The 20,262-nt window shown below is 43.1% G+C and overlaps 2 protein-coding genes across 2 annotated transcripts; both read right to left on the bottom strand.

Moving 5' to 3' along the window:
* Positions 1–607: 607 nt before the first annotated feature.
* stxbp6l (syntaxin binding protein 6 (amisyn), like) lies at positions 608–5,467 on the bottom strand. Its single transcript, XM_076272905.1, has 4 exons — positions 5,310–5,467; positions 4,950–4,976; positions 1,652–1,778; positions 608–631 (listed from the first exon to the last, which is right to left on the bottom strand). Exons 1-4 carry the CDS (start codon positions 5,465–5,467, stop codon positions 608–610), a joined length of 336 nt encoding a protein of 111 aa, XP_076129020.1.
* A 1,529-nt stretch (positions 5,468–6,996) lies between these two features.
* On the bottom strand, positions 6,997–20,202 carry ddhd1b (DDHD domain containing 1b). The gene is made up of 13 exons (XM_076272878.1): positions 19,151–20,202; positions 18,698–18,874; positions 17,840–17,968; positions 17,271–17,418; positions 16,992–17,101; positions 14,875–14,981; positions 14,248–14,504; positions 13,524–13,599; positions 13,088–13,237; positions 12,923–12,987; positions 10,747–10,925; positions 9,850–10,113; positions 6,997–9,476 (listed from the first exon to the last, which is right to left on the bottom strand). Exons 1-13 carry the CDS (start codon positions 19,920–19,922, stop codon positions 9,292–9,294), a joined length of 2,619 nt encoding a protein of 872 aa, XP_076128993.1. The 5' UTR covers positions 19,923–20,202; the 3' UTR covers positions 6,997–9,291.
* Between the last annotated feature and the right edge of the window lie 60 nt (positions 20,203–20,262).

A 20,262-nucleotide genomic window follows, 5' to 3' on the forward strand; every position in this document is an offset into this window, starting at 1 on the left:
CGTGAAAAATATGCGGTCAATCCAATTTGTTTTGACCATTCAAGTGTGCATCAATCCAAAGAGAATAAAAGACTTCTGGGTCATTTAGACCTTAACACACTTTTTCACAGCCAAACATACACATTAATTGGCTTGTCTAATAATCGTTGGAATTCCCTTTTAAAAGATCATTAAAAAGTCCTCATGACTTCAGTCAGCAACAGACCCACTGGGTAAACACTTGAGAGACAGTAAGAGCATTGTGGCTCACTGGCGCCATCTAGTGTCATCCAGGCCACACTGTGGTTACACAGTGAATCATGTGCTCTTCCTCCAGCCCTGGCCAGCTGAGAAAAGCCATGCTCTTAGCTGGGGGGTGATGGTGCCACTCTTTGTCGTCTGTGCTGTCCACAGGGGACAGCACTGTGTGCTGATGCACTGATTCAAGTGACACAAAGAGGAGCAGTTCGTGCATGGCCTGTTGACTGCCACACTCAATAAATAAATTAATAAAATACAGAGTACAGCCACTCACACAACCAACATTAGTGATATTACAAATAGGAACTATATTCCCATGCGATGGCCTGCACGTGTAATGGGGTGCCCTTCAACAATATTCTCACTGTCAGCAGCTATACTTCAGAGCCAACTGGAAAGGGAGGAGAGGGGACAGAGTGCATTTTAAACAAATAATCAAATCTCCAGTCTTTCCAAATCTTTGTTTTTGGTACAGACGGGATGTTGTAAAATACTTATTATGATAAATGATCAAGGAAATATGAAGGGTGATCAAAGGAGAGCATTTTATAGCTGAAGAGCCTCATCAATTACAGAAATGCAGGCTATGAACAGTCAAGTAGACAATATGGGAAAATAATGTCCTCTCCAAAAAGCTTGACGGAGCAGAGGCCAATATCTTACTTCTGGTTGAGAGGCTTTGCTTGGCAGTTAAGCAGACAAATGACCAGATAATTACGCATTAGGATTCCAATTGACTTCATAATGTCATCCAGTTGTAAAGGTCTGTGTTGAACCGTAGGATCTCTTTTAAATGAAATAGGAGGAGAACAATATATTCCCATCACAGGCAGTGAATGGCCTTCTCAAAGTGGACGTGATGAGAAAACTAAAGAATGCTCAGTTCTGACAGTGAGTGCACATAGGCCCCGCACTAAGCCAACAGACATTATCTCAAAGGTTTGATGAACGACAGCTATTGAGACAGATAGATTACTTTATTCATCCCCAAAAGGATATTTTTTACAGTCATTATTAAATCATGACTGCTTTTGATAGCAAGGATAAATGTTTAGCATGATTGTTGACATTTCAAATACCTAGTCTATCCAAAGGTATTAACCTCAATGTGGAACATGTTATTTCCCCAATATATTCATCTTATCTTATTATTTTTTTTTCTCACACCCTGGGGGACTAATTTATCTTATTTTCCCCAAAGCCCTGGGGTTAGTGTGTGCTTCAGTGCCAGAAGAGAAAAGACAGATACCAATTCAGTGCAAGAGCGTAGAAGTGAAAAAAGAAATCATTCCCGTGATTATAAATAGAAGCTTTTTTGGTGAGAAAAACAGCCGCAAGCAAAACGTTCGCTTATCAATAAGCTACTAGAAAAGGATGCCACGAGGAGCTCCTACACCGTGCGTGTCCTAACCTTGTGTGCCGAGTCCGAAAAACGCTTGGCACTGTCCTTCATGTGGGCAGTCTTGTCCTCGGCGCGCCACAAGCGATCCCCTCGTTCACCCAGCGCCTGGCTAGCCCTGCGGACAGCTTTTTTCATGCTGCCCCGAGCCGGGCGGGCTGGGGACGGTGTCCTGGATTTGACCCCAGCTGTGAGGGGTGGGGACAATCAGAACAGTAAAACTCAATTAAAAAAAAACTCACATGATTATTAAGCGTCCGCTGGATATTAAGTGTCCATATGTAAACAATTCAATTTGAAAACAGACACTGTTATTAAACTCATAAGATGCATTGTAATTATTTTCATTCAGCCCCCTACATCAGTCATGTTAATATTCCCAATTAGAATTTCAATAAATAGCAACTTTGTTTCATGAGCCATTCTCTCCTCTCACCTTGTCCTTTTTCATGTATAGTTGCCTATGTTGTATTTATCCCTGAGACAGTTGTACTGTCAAGGGACATCACTCTACAGTAAAACTCTTTTAGCAGAGCATTTCACTTCCCCAGTTCAGTGAAGAGTCCTGTATTGTTACTTTACAACGCATTAAGATCATACCATTTAGCCTCACCAGGGACTTGCCATATTGATTTTCTTTCACTGTGTTGTTTTTTTGTATCTATCTGGTACAATTCAACAAATTGCCCATTTTTTCAGTGTCAGTCTCCTTAAAATGATGCCACTCTGTGAAGCAAGCCAGACAGTGCCATTTCAGTGCTGTCAAGGCTCCCTGGTGTAACAGCAGCAGCTGCGGCTCAACACTCAGCCCAGCTACACATTTAAAGCATAACACCTCCACAAGACTGGGAGCCATCTTGGATGTACACGTCTGAATGTGTGAATAACTAATTGCAGGAATGTTGCACTGCTGAAAACAGGTCACAACATTTCAAATGAAAAAGGGGTTACTGCAGGGAATCAGCACATCCTACATAGGATCCTTCCTGTCTGCAGTGTCATAAATAAAGCCCTATAATAAAAGGCTTTGTCAACAAAGGCACAGCGAGATGTGCAGCATTGTGAGAATCCGCCACCGTTTTGCCCAATCCTTTTCTCTTCTTCCCCCTTATTTTCTCTACAAATCTTTTCATCCCTCTTCCTCCCTTTCCCTCTCTCCCTCTCCCTTTCCACACTTCTCTCTATCCCCAATTCTCCTCTCTCCTTCCACGCCCCTGCTACAGCCTGGCACCTCTCTGGCCCCATTACAGCACCCTGGTCAGTCAGCTCCCTTTGTGAGGCGTGGTGCCACAGCACGCGGGACAGCTCCTGCTTGCGCCCCTCAAGGCCAGCCTTTGTACCAATCCGTACCCCCCCCCCACCCCCCCTGCTTCCTGACGCCAGAACAAAGTCCCCTGTGATTACGCCGCCTCGCACCAAAAAAAGACCTCATTCTCCACCGCCATCGGCCCCACCAGCACCACACAGAGATCTATCAGCGTCTGAGAATAACAAATGGCAGCCATGAAAGTGATCTGCACTCTGCCAAAAGACCAGCCTTTGCCTCAAATCACTTGGCTTTCAGGACGTAAACAATGGTTTCTACCTGGAAATCCATGATACACTACCCAATAGATGTAGTACTCTAAAAAATGGTTGGAAAATACCCAAGAGCACCCAAGCTGTGTGAGTTTGTACCTGACTTTCCTTGACCAGCAGGGCGGCGTTGTGGAGGGGGCCGCATGGCGCTTTTCATTTGGTTCAGGAAGATCTTGCAGCGATAGATAACCATGTTCATTGAGCAGGCATCTTAGAAGTAAAAACACATTTGTTTCAGAAAGACAAAAAAAATCTGATCTGATTTTCACATGTGGGTATTTGTAAAAATAACATTGTTATTGTCACAAAGAGAAGATTACTGTAAAGACCACTTAGAGTGAGGCCTGTATAGCTACACAAAAGTCTCCAAAAAGCACACCCTTACCCTCCATCAGTTTGGACTGGCAGTTGATGAAGCTTGTCCGAGGAATGGCGGGTCCCTTGCGGGCCTCTACTTTGCCAGGTTTCTGGGGGTCCTTGACCTCACCTGGGTTGGTCTGACCATCCTTGCACATCCAGTAGTTTTGACAGGCCTGGTAGAGGATCTGGATAAACATGCACTTCTCTGCTTCAGATCCAGCAACCCACTGGTCAAAGGTGCGCTCAAAGGCCAAGTCAAACTCTGGGCAATCCTGGAGAAAGGAGTATTCGGGATGGGTCAAACGCAGCCAAGCTTTAGTAATGTTCCACTATACTGGACAGAACACTTCTAATGCATTGCCATTGTCTCTTTAGGGCAGTGGTTCTCAACCTTTTTTCAGTGATGTACTGTACCCCATAGCCAAGTACCCCCTAACCAGCGCAAAGCATTTTTAGTTGAGAAAAAAAGACATAAAACAGAGCACTGTGCCATCAATGTCTAATTTAAGATGACGCTGCAGATGTGCAGGCTTCATGCTACTGTTCGCTAATTTCTCCCTACAGAAAAAAACACAGTGCCTTGGGTGGGTTACAACTTGTTGACGTAAATCCAAATAAAACATATTCTTCAAGATACAGCCGGAATTTTGCCGGCTCTGGTTTGGCCTTCTTTGCTACTTGTCCCTCCGTGTTTTCACAAGAATTACCGCTACGCTTCAACCACGACTCCATCGTTTGAGTTTTGACAGTGATTGACAGGTGATGGCAGGTGGCATGTGACAGGTTGAGTCGAACCATCCTGGTATGTGGGGGACTCTGGGTTTTTAGGATAATGAAATTGAATAGCCTACTGAAATATAAAATTAATTTTATGAACTTATATTTTCCTGAAATATGTATTAAATAATTGTTTTAAAAGTAGCATGGATTCTACTTTTTAAATATATGTATATTTTAAAATCTCACGTACCCCCTGGAGTGCCTTTATGTACCCCCAGGGGTACGCGTACCCCCATTTGATAACCACTGCTTTAGGGTATTGTTCATCCATTTTCAACACATGCTTTTATCACATTTAACACATGCTTAAACTATCAAATTGTATTAAAGGTCATATTTTTCATATGTGCCTCCTGGGAGCCCAAAGTATATATATATATATATTTTTTTTTTTTTTTTTTGCTAAAAACAGTGAGATTACATAAACATATTCCGTCTTTTCCATAGGATTAAAGTTCAGACATAACTGTAGTAACATCAGAGAGGGTGGGTGGCTCACTTTGTTGGGATTAATGCCATCCACCTGACGGAGCTGCTCTATCGTCCAATGGGACGTCTTGGAGAGGCGGGGAGAGCCCTCAAACTGCTTCACCTTTGTGATGAAGAGCTGAGCAGGGAGCTTGTTGGTTGCTGTGTGAGTGGAATAAAAAGACCATAGAGAAGGTCATTAGTCTTCCAATAATTAGTGATGCATGCTGGTAAGGAAGGAGTGCTCTTGAATATCAAAATCATATATGAATATCAGTTGCCTTTCACTAGGCTACAGTACATATTTCAGAAAAAAAAAAGTTCTGTCAGTGTTGTACAATAAACCAATTTCAATAAACCAATTTCTGAGCCCTACCTTATCAGAACTTTTTCCGGCACCACTATATCATCTTTTTTCAAATCTTACATAACCCTCACATCTAAATTCAGGCACATTCGAGCCCTGCATTTGACATAGACAGACTGGACATTACCTGACAAGCAGATAAACGTGGCATATTTCCGGCCTGCAGATAGAAATGGAAGTTTTCTTCTATTCCTCCTTTTGACCTCAATGGCAACCAACAACTTCTGATCAAGGGGGACAAAGATGTCTCTGTTGATGGTGGACTGCATACTCATCCTTGAACTGTAATGAATGTATGGTTTCAGAAACGGAGAGCAGGTGACTATGGTGAAATATTTCCAAACTCTACCCACCACATTAATGTGCTTTAGGCTACATTTTTAAATATTTTTTCAGCTAAATATTTTGGCAGGTTTGTCAACAGACTACACAAAAACATGTTCTCTGTACTCAAAATTCCCATAATAGGCCTAATACCTACCATTAGTTAATTTCATGATACATGTTGAACTGAAATTAGCAAATTAAATGTTACTGATATTTTAGGCATGTTGAAATCTTCCTTCCAATAAGTCGGTAAGTAGGGTAACTGCAACAATGAGACTCAAAAATAAATTAAAATGTAGCCAACACCTTCAGCAATCCACAACCAACAAGAGTTTACATTTCTGTCCTTGTTTTGTCCAGATAACATTCTTGACGAGAACTGACACTGTCACCTCTACAGAAGTCAACACAATTTTACGTTTTTAAAAAGCATTTTTTAACTGACAAAAAAGTGAGTTGAAATTACCTGTTTGGTGTTGAATCCTCGCCAACACAAAAGTTGATGTTATTGATTGCTATTAGTTAATCAGTCTACCCGTGTGACCTCTAGACCTCTGTAAAATCAGGTAAGTTTATTAGGTTCGTTTGTGGGAGATCAAGCCATTTTCGAAATTAAAGCCGGAAGGTTAGATGGCTAATTATCAAAAACACCGAAACGCACCCGCTTCCACTAAAGAGTTTGTTAGTTATAAGATACCCCAGTCACCGTCTCAATCTGGCTTGTGGTCACGTGGGTTGTGCCGTGCACTCGCTCTGACTTAACCCGAAGTAGCCTATTGGTAGCCAGAAAAGTCCTGACAATTGGCGACAATTTCCAAAATTGACATATAAACGGCGATTACTTTGTGTAATTAATCTAGCATCATAATATCTGTGGATTTGCATTATATCTAGCACCTAGAGTCATAATATCCGCCTATCTTTAACATAATTATATTTGGGCATTTTGTTTTCTACAAGCCACATTTTTTATTCAGAAACAGAAATGGCAAAAATGACAGCCATCCTTCTCTGCTTTTACTTTAGAGCTAGAACTCACTTGTTGCATCCCTTCGCTTGGTTCGTAATAACTCAAAAAATGACAGACTTCTTTGTCTCTTCCATACATTCTTTAAAAAGATAAAGAACGCTTACCTCTGTTTATGCTTCATTTACATTTGTTTGTTTGTTTGTCTATTGTATTATTTGTTTTCTGTGACCATTGTCTATACGTGTGTTTTGTACTGCAGTTTCTTTGTTGTAATTACTGTACTGTGTGTTGTTAAGAATCAATAAAAAAATTAAAAAAATTAAAAAACTTGTAAATATCCTGAGATTTTACCACTGCTTGAATGAGTGTGCTTTCACTAGACTGGCTGTCAAAGGCCATAGTCCTACTTAATAACTGTTGTGGAGATCCATATCAGTATAAAAGATGTAGGCTACACCAGGTCGTAAAAGTGGACTGTTATACCACAGCATTTATTTGGTGAGGGAACATAACAGGTGGAATACATAAAAACGGTAAACATGACACGTTTTGATATGATGGGGAAATGTCAACATAAAGGACAAAGTTTCCTTGTTTGCTATGCAGGCAGCAAGGCAGTGCTGAGGGGAGCCTGTCGTCCTGCTCCTCTCAGCCTTGTGTGCTCCATTGTCAAGCATCTTAAAATGGAGGCTCTTTCTATGTAGTTGGCACATTCAAAGGTAAGTCATTATCAAGGTGAGGTAAGGACAAGGTAAGTGCTTTTTACTTTACTGATTCTTTTGAAGGCATAAGGATGGTGTCAAACTAAAAATAAACTAAATAAATGATGCTGCATTCTAGAAACATCATTGCATTAAACTGAAGGTTTTCTATCAGGCATGGATGCATTTGTAAAGGTGATGGGTGATTGAGGTGATTTTCAGTTAAACATAATCAACACATTTTCTTTTTTCTTATTTTTCTTCCTCTTAAATATATAATTTTCAATCGTTCAGCTGTTATTAATGACACATTGGGTTAAGAGTTACACTCTTTCTAATGGTGAAAAAATGTGAAAAACCTTGCATGGATGTTTCCCTGGCAAAAACTGCCATGTCTAGTGCTCAAAGCACATTTCATCCAACATGATTTTGCAGCTTGCCTTGCATTCACTATGCATTTAAATTGCATCATGCCCAAGTGATGAAATGCAAAATCCACATAATATTATTTTTTAATAAGCACTGGGTCAGTCCCAAACCAGAAGACCAACACATCTATATGTTTTAAGGTCTTCAGGTGGATATGTATGAATCAGCCATTTTGCCATAACCAAACTCATAAAATAAGCCAATTTGGCAAACTGTTGGAATCCACATTCCAAATGGTAAACAATCATGACAGTGACTTTCTTCTCACCACCATCCTCAACTCAACGTCACTAGTGTTGTAAACAGAAATAGAGATGACAGGCCAAGGACCAGTGACCAGTGACAAAAATTGACACTATTTTTTGTAGTGCAAGAATGTTTGGGGGGAAATGGTATTTTGGGAAGTGTCCAGGTGGTACCGGTCCAAATGTCCACACACCTGATCCACAAAGGAGTGTTTAGGGTCAGCACATAAGAACACATGGTTTGGGTTTGTCCTGTTTCTAAATCAAGCCACAAGTAGGGTGTGCTTGATATCTATTTCCTCTTGTTTTTTATGCTAAGACCACTGTACACCGACACACAATGCAACAAATGAGATGCATAACCAAAGCATGTAAATACCTAAACACACTCCTCTAAAGTGAGGACACTTGAGGCAGGCCTACATGTTACAGTTGAAAAAAATGTAGCACTGGTCATTTAACAAAGCTCATCTACCTCAGGTTCAGTGCCTACCAAATGCAACAGAGAGCTTGTTAAATAGTCAAACAGGTATTAGAAAAATCTTTTGATTTCTTTTTCGGTGCACCTCACGTCAAGACTGTCGATGGAACATGTCATATAGCCAGTCACACAACTGAACGCTCACGTGGGGAATGCTGCAACAATCACATTCCACTATAATCCATGGAACTAGCTACACCAGGCGTGACAGTGGCACATATTCACTGCAGACATACAAAATAATCCCATCTTCTACGACTATGTTTTTGCCCTCTGCGCACTCCCCAATTTCAGCGTGGCCTTGGCCTTAGACTATGCTTATTGTTCTTCACTGATTAAGCCAACAGGAGGTATGGTGTTCACGTCTTCCTCTCAAAACAGGTTGGCGTGTGATAGATTTTGACGTTTCTCTTGAGTGGTAACAGAGGCACCTTAGGGAGCACAAGTTTAACTTTGGACTTTGGAGATGGACAAGAACATACTATTCAGTGTTCAACGAGAGAAACGGCGATGTCAAGAGATCCCACAGGATGTACAAATGCATGGTGGTAACCACTGAAATGAAATAAGTCTCTTTGTCAGTCATAGTCATAACGTGACTGCTCGACGATGGCAATGGGCTCGGGATTAGGTTGGTAACAGTCTTCATACGAACCACTAGGGATTTATGGCACGATGAGGGGTGATGCTCTGTGATTTTTATGTGTCTGTTTGTGTGTATGTGCACACGTGTGTGTGATTTTTTTTTGAAGGTGAACTCCACAGAATGAGGAGGAAAGGCTCTTGGATGCACAGTGAGCAGGGTCTGTCTGGCCCAGAGTGGCCAGTGTGTCAGAAGTGCACAGGGAATCCCGGGTTTAGCAGGAGTGGGTAAAAGGGGGAAGAGTGGGAAAGTGGAAGTGGTTAAGGAGGAGGAGGAGGAGGAGGAGGAGTTTGTACAGTGGGGTTAAGATTCGGCATTGGCGTCGTCGGCGGGCTCCTCCATCTCGTTCGGCCTGTACATGAAAGTCAGAAGGAAGAGAGCCACGTCCAGGGAGCACCAGTAGGCTGTGTGGGACGTGACAGCAGACCAGTACCGGCTCTCCACCAGACCCTCCCGTAACTCAAAGTCAATGCGATTCTCCATTTCCACTACAATAAAGAGGCAGCACAAATGTCACACTTTATAATATGCATCACTTTAGAAATAACACTGAATTGAATTAAATGGAGGGAACAAACATTCTTAGGGCCATTTCATAGTCTATACAAGCTGCTGTATGTGGACGCAGTTGTAAACCCAAGGCTCAGGCACACATGGAAGACCCCTCTCATAGTTTACGCAAGCTACATTGCACTCCTTTCTGTGTAAAAAATTTGGACAACACATTTTGCCACACAAGTACCCGTCTAACCCTCCATGAGTAGCTTGATGCATTTGTGTGTATGTAGTTTGCATAGACCAAGAAACAGCCCTTATACTTCAACTACTATGCACAAAAGAGGGCCAGGAGTCATTTCTTACATGAAGTGCAGTCCATGATTGCAGAGGTTGACTGGGACATTGTAGGCTCCACTTTCACGTCGGCTGCCTCTTTTTTCTCCTCTATCTTTTCTTCTTCTTCTTCTTCGTTTGTCACTCCTTCCTCTCCTGACGCCACGTTGTCTGGCTCAGATGTGCCGCCCTCGGAGTCCGAGGGTTCTTCCTCCACGCCGCCCACTTGGCCGCTGGAGCGTGAGAACCGAGAGAAGAGAATCTCGCCCAGTCCTTTCCCGATGCTGGCCGCCCCTGATGAGCCAAAAGAACAGCCTCATTTCCACACTCACATGCACACACGCACATGTAGTCACAAAGACAGAAAGATGCACACTAGCACACACTTTGAAGTGCTTTTAACTCACATTAAAAGTATTTACAGAAAATATTACACACACACACACACACACACTTACACTCACTCACACACACAAACTCCAAAGCCTTGAAACACATACATACACGCATGCACAAATACCTTCCAAAACACACATACACAAATGCACTCCGGCGTCTAGTGCACAAATGCACTTCGACAACACCGCTCTCAACACAACCCCACGATCAGCGCAGGTGGCCGCAGAGTTGGACACTGGAATGCAGGGTTGCGTTGATAATAATGGGGTCTATGTAATCAAACGTGGAAAGCGGAGCGGGGGGCACTTAGGTTCCCTTTTTCTGTGTGCCTCTCCAGTCAACTGGATCTCACTTTTCTCAACCCCACTTTCTCTCACTCCTTTGATTGACAATTCACCTGTTTATTTATTTGCCTTTGCATGCACTGGTAATTCCTTGGAATAGCATTTCTACTTTTCTTTATCATTCTTCTATATACAGTACCCCTCTCTCTCTCTCTCTCTCTCTATCTGTCTATCTATCTCTTACCCATGATGCTGGCCTTGCCCAGGTTGGTGATGGACTCTCCGTAGTGCCTGCGGGGCTGTGGAGGGGAGGTGCAGGGGCTGGGGATGCTCTCTGTGTCAGACACCGAGGCGCTCTCCTTCAGAGGGTTCAGCAGCGTCGGACGGATCTGATCATACGGCGTGGGGCTGGTCGTGTTATACCTAGCAGAAGAGCAGGCAGAAATAACATATACACATATAAAATACATTCTTGGCGCTTAGACCAAAATTTAATACGGAATGCAGAAATGATCAGTGAGATATTTGCTGCTATTTGTTACAAATGCACTTTGCAAAGACCCCCCGCAGGGGATGATGCAGAGAATCAACAGTACCACTGCACTGACTGAATTAGGCATTCACTGCAATGCTTCATCGTGTAGTAAAGTTAGTGCACCTGTACATAATCAGAACATAGTCTGACCCAACATGGAAGGATGGAGGGCAAGAAACCCAAGAGGGACTCAATTTGAAAAGTGTGCAATGTTAATTATGGGATGCAGAATCTACTCCACTGGTTAAGGAGAGGGGGAAAAGCTGGGGAAACTGAAGAAATAAAGGGTATATCTCCCAACTAGGGCATAAACTCCCTAAAGGGCTCTTTTTCAGTTTTCTGCTGCAAAGCACATCTGCTCCTTCTTGAGTCCGTTCCAGGATTTTGCACAGGAACGGTACCTCTGAACTTACAAGTGATTTTACTGCATGAGGACGAGAAAATCTTTCAGAGACTTGTCTTAAGTCCGAGCTTTGCCAAGCAATGATCAAGGACTCCATTTCACTCCAACTGAGATGAACTAGAATATATCTGCATAGTAATGTTTTAATTTTAACCTTGAACAGCCATGATGTAATTGAATAAAAATATACAAGCAAGGGAAATAAGTATTGAACGCATCAACATTTTTTATGTTTTATTTTTTCAAGTATTAACTCAGGAAATCCACACATATAAAGAAATGCAAACATTAAAGTGCATAAATAAAGTTATGTGTAATGAAGTAGAATGGTACAGGAAAAAAGTACTGAACACGTGTCATTTCTCCTACAAACATGATGTGTAGTATGACAGCCAAAAAGTAAAATTTTGCTTGCACCTGACCAGACTACATTCTGGTGTGCATAGAGGCCATGGCGGTTGAGTGCATTGCCTATGATTTTCTCTATAACAATTGTACCTGCTGCCTCCAAAACTTTCTGGAGTTTTCCCAGAGTAGTTCTTGGCTCTTTTGGGTGACTCTACTGACTATCTTTCTGACTGCCTGTGCATGGCAGGTTGATGATGGAGTGATGTTCCTTCTACTTGCATATAATGGCCCCAATGCTGCTTACTGGAAGTTTTGAAATATGTCTGTATCCAGTTCCATTGAAATGTTTCACAAAAAAAGGTTGCAAAGGTTTTGGGAGACCTCTTTGCTTTTACCCATCCTTAGATGTTTCTTGTGTGTCACCTTAGTAACCTTAGTAAAACTATTTATTTTATATCAATATTTATCAACCCGGCTTATATTAATTTGCACAGAGAGGGGTAATTACTCTGTAACTATTTACAGATTCCTGATTGTTCCTTGCCTTTCCTTGCCTTAAGCGGTTCACATTGCACGCACAAACGGCAGCGCTGCGCTATGAAACACAACTGGCCTGCCACTGCGCCGAGCAAAGCCAAGCACGATCGGCATTTTGCCTCTTTGCCACTCTTGTCGTGCCGCGGTCGAAGTTGAACCATGTTGCGGCATGCTGTAAATCATAGGTATTTTGCGCTGAGCCTGGCAAGTACAACAAAAATCTTTGGGACGTTACCTCAACCAAGAACAACCTAGCGGTGAGCGCAGCGCATGCCATGTGCAATGTGAAGTCCCCTTTAGTGTACTGCTTTGTCTTGGTGTGTTCAACACTTATTTCCACTGCCATCCACTTTATTAAAGACTTTAATGTTTGGATTTTTTAATGTGTGGATTACCTGAGTTAATGCTAACACCTGGTGAACATTTCATGAGAATAGCCTCACTGGAAGTATACTTACTGAAAAAAATGTTGACGCATTCAATACTTATTTCCCCTGCTGTATATGGATAGATGTATCGACACAGAGACTTATGCACATACCTAAGCCACATGCAAATTATGCCTTTTCTGACATGACAACAACTTTACTAACTCACCAGTGTATTTGGACAGGGGAGATATTACTGTAGTGCTTCAAGATGAGGGGCTCCAACCTGTATGCCTGGAGACAAACAAAAAGCAATTACTTTTTGATGTGCACTCACAAAATATAAATAGTTTCATTATGTTTTCTTTTCTTTTCTTGCTTCTCATTCGCTCACCACTGGGTCAGTTGGGTGAAAAATATTGAAAAGGCGCTGGCAGATAGACTTAGGTAGTATGTGGTCCTGGGTTCCATTAGCTCCTGGTCTAATGCCTCGTAAGGCCAGAAACACTGCCAAAGGTGAACCCATGCAGAAGAAATTTTCCACCTGAAACCCACATTAAAAACCCATAAAATACATTAATATACAGTACATTAAATAATTACATTATGATTTATTTCACTATTTTGATTATTTCATACATGAATATGTATAAAAATATGAGTTGGCATTCCCACACTTTCAAAAAATTTGTACTCCTAAATTGTGTGCAACACAGTCTATCTCCATTCACAATTCCCTACGCCATCGATTGACTAGCATTTTTGTAGGCCTAAAGTTGTCTTGGATGCCATCTTCTGCAGCGAGAACTCATCTCAAGAAATTAGCCTACCTTAAATTTTAGGGCTGGAATAGCCTCTGAAGACGGAGTCTGCAGACCTAAAATCTGGTCCTCCAGATCCCTCAATCTACAAACAGTCATGGAAATTATTAGTCATTTTTAAATAAAAGTATAATCAGGGGGAGGGAGGCTTATTTTAAAGTATAATATTGATACGCATACAGTTAATTCTATGCCCATCATAACATACAAGCTTTTTTTAGCATGAGAGCTACATCTGGCAGGACTTTTTAAAGGTGACATATGGATCGTACTATAGATATGATCTAACCACATAATCTCAGATTAGGACAGCAATATGGTTAGAAACGCTAGATAGGAACCATAACACGAAAATTACAAATACCAATGGTTGACTGAATTGACATCATTACACACTTTTCCGGTAAACTCCAGACAGCAACTGATAGCTGACAGTACCCAGTCAAACACTATCTTGGCATAACACTGACCTTTGGCTTGGAACCAAAGATAAACTCTCTTCTCACCCTCACGATACGGAATTCCTTAGACAACAATGAATGTGCCTCCCACAGATAGGAAGAAAAGGCTCCCTAGAACAGAGCAGGGTCTGTATCAGGCCCAGAACTGGCTACTCTTAAAGTAGACCTTTGATTTGGGAACAAGGGTACTGTGGGTTTGTTCTTCTCAGCCTGATGTCTCAGACAATGCAAAATGGCGGATAAAACAAAAGTGTCCTCAGAGGCTACTGTACCTGAGCCGGGTGAGACGCAGTTGCTCGAGCAGCCGACGCTCCTCGAAGCCCGGCCTGCCCGTCTCCAGGTCCTCGGCGTCCTGTGCGGCCATGTAGTGGAAGCGCACCGGGTCCCAGCCAGTCATGATGTCAAAGGTGATGACACAGCCCAGGGAGTGGGACACGATGGACACCTTCCCACTCTCCTCAAACTCGGGGTTTCGCTTGCAGAAGAGCGTGTAGAGTCTGTTCAGCTCCTTGGTTAGACCGCGAGTGATCTAAGGACAAAACAACCAGTAAAATGGCGCTCCTTCTTTTTTATATTATATATGTATACCTTGCATGTATGAGAGATGATGTTTGTGCACTATGCATTGTGTGATATGATGTGTTTATATGTGTGCGCCAACCTGTGGTATGTATGTGTATCAACATGTGGGGTGTGTGTGTGTGTGCCCAAAGATTTTGTCCTCAAATGCCTTGTTTTATCCACACGGCAAACATATTTACTTCACTGTTATTGAGGAATAAATAAAGCAGAGAATATTACGGTTTTAAGAAGACATTAACCGATTCTCAAAATAGTTGCCAGTTGGCCTGTGGTGTGTGTGTGTACAGTATGTGTGCGTGTGCACGTGTGTGTCTCACCTCATCCCTGTATAAGGGGCTGGTGTAGTACATGATGTCCATGGCACTGCTGTTCAGCATATCTCTCAGTCCTCTCACTTTGTCTGGGGTGATAGAGTCCACAGTGTCTGAAGCGCAGCAAAAAGGGCCAAAAGGAAAGGGGTCTTGTCACAAATTAGTACCAAACAAGGTGTTTTTTTTATTGTCTTCCTAGTTTCACTAGTTTATGTTTTAGTATGATGACCCTGCCTGTCTTCAGGCTCAACTATGGTTATCACTCTGTAAACCAGTGTTTCTCAAACTTTTTTTCTGGGGACCCACTTTTTAAAAATGATAGACTATCACGACCCAACTCGTGACTCTGGTAGTTAACAAACTAGATCAGTGGTTCTCAAACTTTTTTTTTCATTCCCCACTTTGATCAAGGGGGCATTCTCGAGCCCCACCTGTCCCTCATCGCTCTAAGAAAGTGGTAGGTCAAGCTTAAAGGAACCGTATGTAAGAAAAATATTTCAATTAATCATAAAATGGCCCTGATATGTCACTTGACATTAAGAAATCATGTTCATTTCAAATACTTATATCACTGACAACAGTAGTCCAGCCAGGATATTGTCATTTAAAAAGTGAAGTTGCAGCCCTCAACTGTTGTTGATGTTGTGTTTTGTCATGTCATGTTGTGTTTTGGCCTGATGCGCCACCCTCCACCTATCTACTAATCACAAAGTCAGTAGTGTTTCGCCATCCGCGTTGGCAACCTCAAGTCAGGGGGGAGGGGGAGGGGATACACCGCTCTTCAGTATTTTGAAAGTGATTGCAGTACCAGTTTTGGCCACAATCTTACATATGGTTCCTTTAAAATTGTCAAATTTATTGAAATTAAGTTCTAAATATATCCTCTTCAACAGAGTTAAAATCAGCTGGTGCTGCAGATATAATAATAAATAAATACAAAACACACATATTTCTGTTTTCCAGCAACATATTAGGAAGCATAGGCCATTTTACAGCATTGTACAATATATTCAATGAAATACCAACATGCTGCATTAAATGGATCTATAATCCAGTCATACTGAGCACTGCTGGTTGGGAAATATTTTTGAAATAAACTTTGCAGGGATAAGATGTAGGCCTACTGTTTAATACATGGGATCACAAGAGTGCCTCCCTAATCAGACGTTTCAGCGATTTCGCTCAGAAATCTCAAAGGCATAATAGGCTACTGTCGCGATCGAGGCGCCTGTCCCATACTCAAGTTTTTTTGGTGAATGCAGTAATCTTATTTGCTAGGTGAGGTAGGTGTTTGTCTTTGCCTTGTAACTGGACATTTAACTCAAATGTATCGCTAAGATAGGCCTATATCAAATATATCGCTAAGATAGGCCAGCTTCGTCAAGAAATGTTCATTAGTGAAAGTCACCTTGCCTCGCTGTGAAACAGTACAGCCTTTTGTTCAGCTACCATCTCTTCGCAAAGTGCGGAGAATAGACGCGCTTTTAAGGGCCGGGTTTTGATGAAATTCACCACTCTCACAACAACGTTCAAAATCTCATGTAGGTCGGGACTAACTAAGCTGCCTTGACACGAGCGCTTCCCTGTGAATAACACAGTGCGTCCATTGCACATCGGGTGCTACCTGGGCCCAGATAAAAAATAAAAAAAAACTCCTGTTTTTCACGTCAGTTCGCGCCCCACCTGGCATGTCTCCACGACCCAGTAGTGGGTCGCGACCCACAGTTTGAGAAACGCTGCTGTAAACAAACCCACCCCTACATATAAAAAACCCTGATTACTGTATATATAATTTATTATCTAGTCAATCATTTTAGAAACCAGTTGTCTAACAAAAAGTGATTACTGTAGGTCTCCAATGTGTTTTATCTTTCACGTATTGTCAAGCATATAAAGTAGAAAGCTATGAAAGATGCATAGTTATAAGAACATAAGCAGATAAAACTACCATCAGAAAAGTCTACAACAGCACTTTGTAACTTGTTTTTGAAAAATACACCCTCTGTCGCTCATCCACATTACTGCCATTCAGCTCAAAACAAATCTAATTCATTGGCTTAGTCACCAAATGTGCATTGGCCCCTGGACTCATAAATGTAGTTTATGTAGGTGCTGTTCAATACCTCCATCCAGGGACAGTTTGGACCGCCACTCAACAGGTAAGAACTCAACATGCTCATTTGTGCGGTCAGAGAAATGCTTCTCCTCCATCTTGCGAGCTGCATCTCGCATCCTAAATGTGAACAAACATGGATACCAGTATACACACACACACACACACACACACACACACACACACACACACACACACACCACAAAACACCAAACACAAACATATCAGTGATCATCAACAGCCTTGTGTTTATCTCTTCACAGGTCCCAGTTGCAGTATAACAACTCACATGCTGGTGTTCCTGATGATGCGACCCTGATCCATCTTCTGGCCAATCCCGTGAACCACAAACACGATGTGCGTCGTCTCCGGTGGCGTGTCTTCAGGGGCCGCCTCCTCCACGTATCCACGGTGAAGTCGAGTTCCGCTGCTCGAGGCTGATAGATAATATGAAAGCTCAGCCAAGTGGACATAAAAGACTCAATGGCACTCTGCCTTTCACTCATACAGCACCACAACTTGCTATCATAGCATTTGAAGACAGCAGATAAAAAACGCATTATCTGATTCTAGAATGACCTTAGCCTGAACTGAAATAAGGATTGCAGGTTATTTATGCATCAACGCCTAGCCTGTCCTTTGCTTTACTTGATGTAAATACATGTTATGCGAATGTGCAGCACTAAATCATATCTGACCCCAGTGATACTAGAAGTGATCCATCACTGGGTTACAAGCAAAGATGTGATTTACACAGCATCAGACAGGCCTCTCTTGCTTTGATGGGGAGGAGGAGGAGGGCTTAGGGGGGGGGGGGCAATAAAATCTGCCAGTGACTGGAGCTGATTGTGCACAGACCTTTGGAGAATCCCAGCTTCTGAGTGACAGTCCGCGCAATCTTGGAGGTGGTGGCATCGCTGTAAAGGTACACCTCATCTATGCTGTGCCAGTCCACGTGGCTTCGGCTCAGCTTCAGGCTGTGAATCGCTGAGAGAGAGAGAGAGAAATTTGAGACGGCCCAGGACAAGGAGTTTTAATGAGTTTCATTGATTGAGTCTCCCTTGTGAGAGAAAGATGCGTGGTCGTGATTACACAGTCAGGGAAAGTAAGACCAAACTTGTCAGGCTTCTACATGTGTAGGAAAGAGAGTGAGTGGAAGCATGTGTGTGTGTGTGTGTGTGTGTGTGTGTGTGTGTTTGTGTGTGTGTGTGTGTGTGTGTGTGTGTGTGCCAGCCCATGTTCTATCATTGCAGCTGCTCCATCTGTTAAGTGTTTATACCCTGTACTGCTATTTATGTTCAATGTGAACTTAAAATAAATTATTCAGACGTATATATGCTCATGTTGGTGCACGCACACACACACACACACACACACACACACACATTATAACCATGCATGTCTGTAGCTGAGATTGTGAATCTCCCTGTCACACTGAGACTGCATGAGTGAGTTTGCGTGTGCTCAGTGCTCGCTCTGGCTGGCATGTCGAGGGCCCATGTTCAGCGTTCAGCTGAACTCAGCTCTTAACACGGCACGCCCTGACCCTCATTGTGTTGCTGACCCCCGGCTATGCATCACAATGCGAGCCCCCTGACCCTTCGCCCCGGCCTTTCACCCATATACCCCACCATGCCCCTACCCTGCACCACCCCCACACACACACACACGCACACACACCCACATCACCACAGACTGACTGTGGACTTTACTTACACTCCTTGATGTCCACGGTTGTAGACACCACTTCCGTCTCAAAAGTGTCCCTCATCTGCTGGCCCCGGAAGCGTGCAAGGTGCTCCAGTTCGATGAGGTCGCTGTCCTCCTCCTCCAGGGGTAGCCAGGTGCCATCGGTGAACCACTGCCCCCGCATCACCGGTATGCGGTCTTGCTCTGTGAACAACATGGCAAAACAAACTTATGGCTGCTACAAGTACACCTATAATTACAACTGTATTGATGTGAATTTAAATGAACTTGAGCATTCAGGGCATGGTGTTGTTTAACCTTATCACTGCAGAACACAATTTGGCTGATGCACTGCATATAATTGGTTAGTGTTGCAATTCGAGCTTTACACGAGGCGCCCATGTGTCAGCAACAGCTGAGCGCAGGGTCATCGCAAAAGTACGAATGCAGATCAAGGGCCTAACTGAGAGCCATACTTACGATTCCAGTAGACCGGGTAACATTCCTTCTCTTTAATGTCAACTTCATAAAGACCTCCTCTGACGCATACGGCGTCCACGTCAACGTCTATGCTGTCCACATCTACCGTTGAACACGCGCTGTCCCCTCTGTCACTGACGGGCAGTCTGTCCACAGGCTCAGGCTCAGTCTCACCCCCCGCTGGCTCAGACCCCCCAGTCGACCCACTTATATCCTCCGATTCAGACGGTCCCCGGCGTCTGACCTTGTCCGGATTAAGTTCGCAGAATTTTCGATAAGCAACCTCGATTTTGAGGGAGTCGTGTCCGACGAAAGGTTTCCAGGTCCTTTTGTCTTCCTTGTAAAACCACCGCAGTTCCTCTGGTCCAAGCTCCGTGACAACCTCCCCGCGGTGTCTGGAACTGTTAGAGCGATTTCGCTTTTTCGTGGTGATGTTGCCATCACTTTCGCTGTAATTTGGGTCGCCTGTGATTTCCAAATAAGCCGTCCCTGGATCAGAACTAAGTCGTGCATGATAGTCTGTATAGACTTCCTCCAGGCCTAAAATCAAGCCGTCCTGGGATAGCCCACGTCGATCTCTTAGCAGCGGCAAATGTCTATCCATACCCGGCTGCACCGAGTCCATTCCACCATGTATAGCATCGCCCATCGGCTGTTCATAGCAAGACACAAACACATCACTTGCCATATCCCATTCACTACCACTCACGCTGTTGTCCGCGCTTTCAGGTGGAGTGTTAAAGGACTGTTTGTCCTTTAAACTGCTCATCATTACAAATTATTGGTTTTTGAGTCTTATTTGCCCAATAAAAGTAACGGTTTATCGTTACTAACCTCTCCCTCCACCACCTTGCCTACCGCAGTCAGTCACCACCATCTGTCCGAAAATTGTATTTAGTTCATGAACTGAAGGCCTACATCGGACCTCAATTGCTCTTTTCCTACCTCAGATCTGTCGCATTCTTTCCGTCAGTAAACTTATTCGAAGGAAGCCTATACCTGTTCACCTATAGCCTAAATTATATTCCGTTTCTATAGCCTAGTGCTTGCGAATCTTGCTTGGGAGACAGCAGTGCAGTGGTTGCTCCTCCCCAATGCGTGCCAGCGCGAGC

Source organism: Alosa pseudoharengus, unplaced genomic scaffold, assembly GCF_046254945.1.
Source record: "Alosa pseudoharengus isolate Yale_2024_CS ecotype anadromous, Long Island Sound unplaced genomic scaffold, YU_APseudo_1.1 YU_APseudo_1.1_scf_7, whole genome shotgun sequence".
NCBI lineage: Eukaryota > Metazoa > Chordata > Actinopteri > Clupeiformes > Clupeidae > Alosa > Alosa pseudoharengus.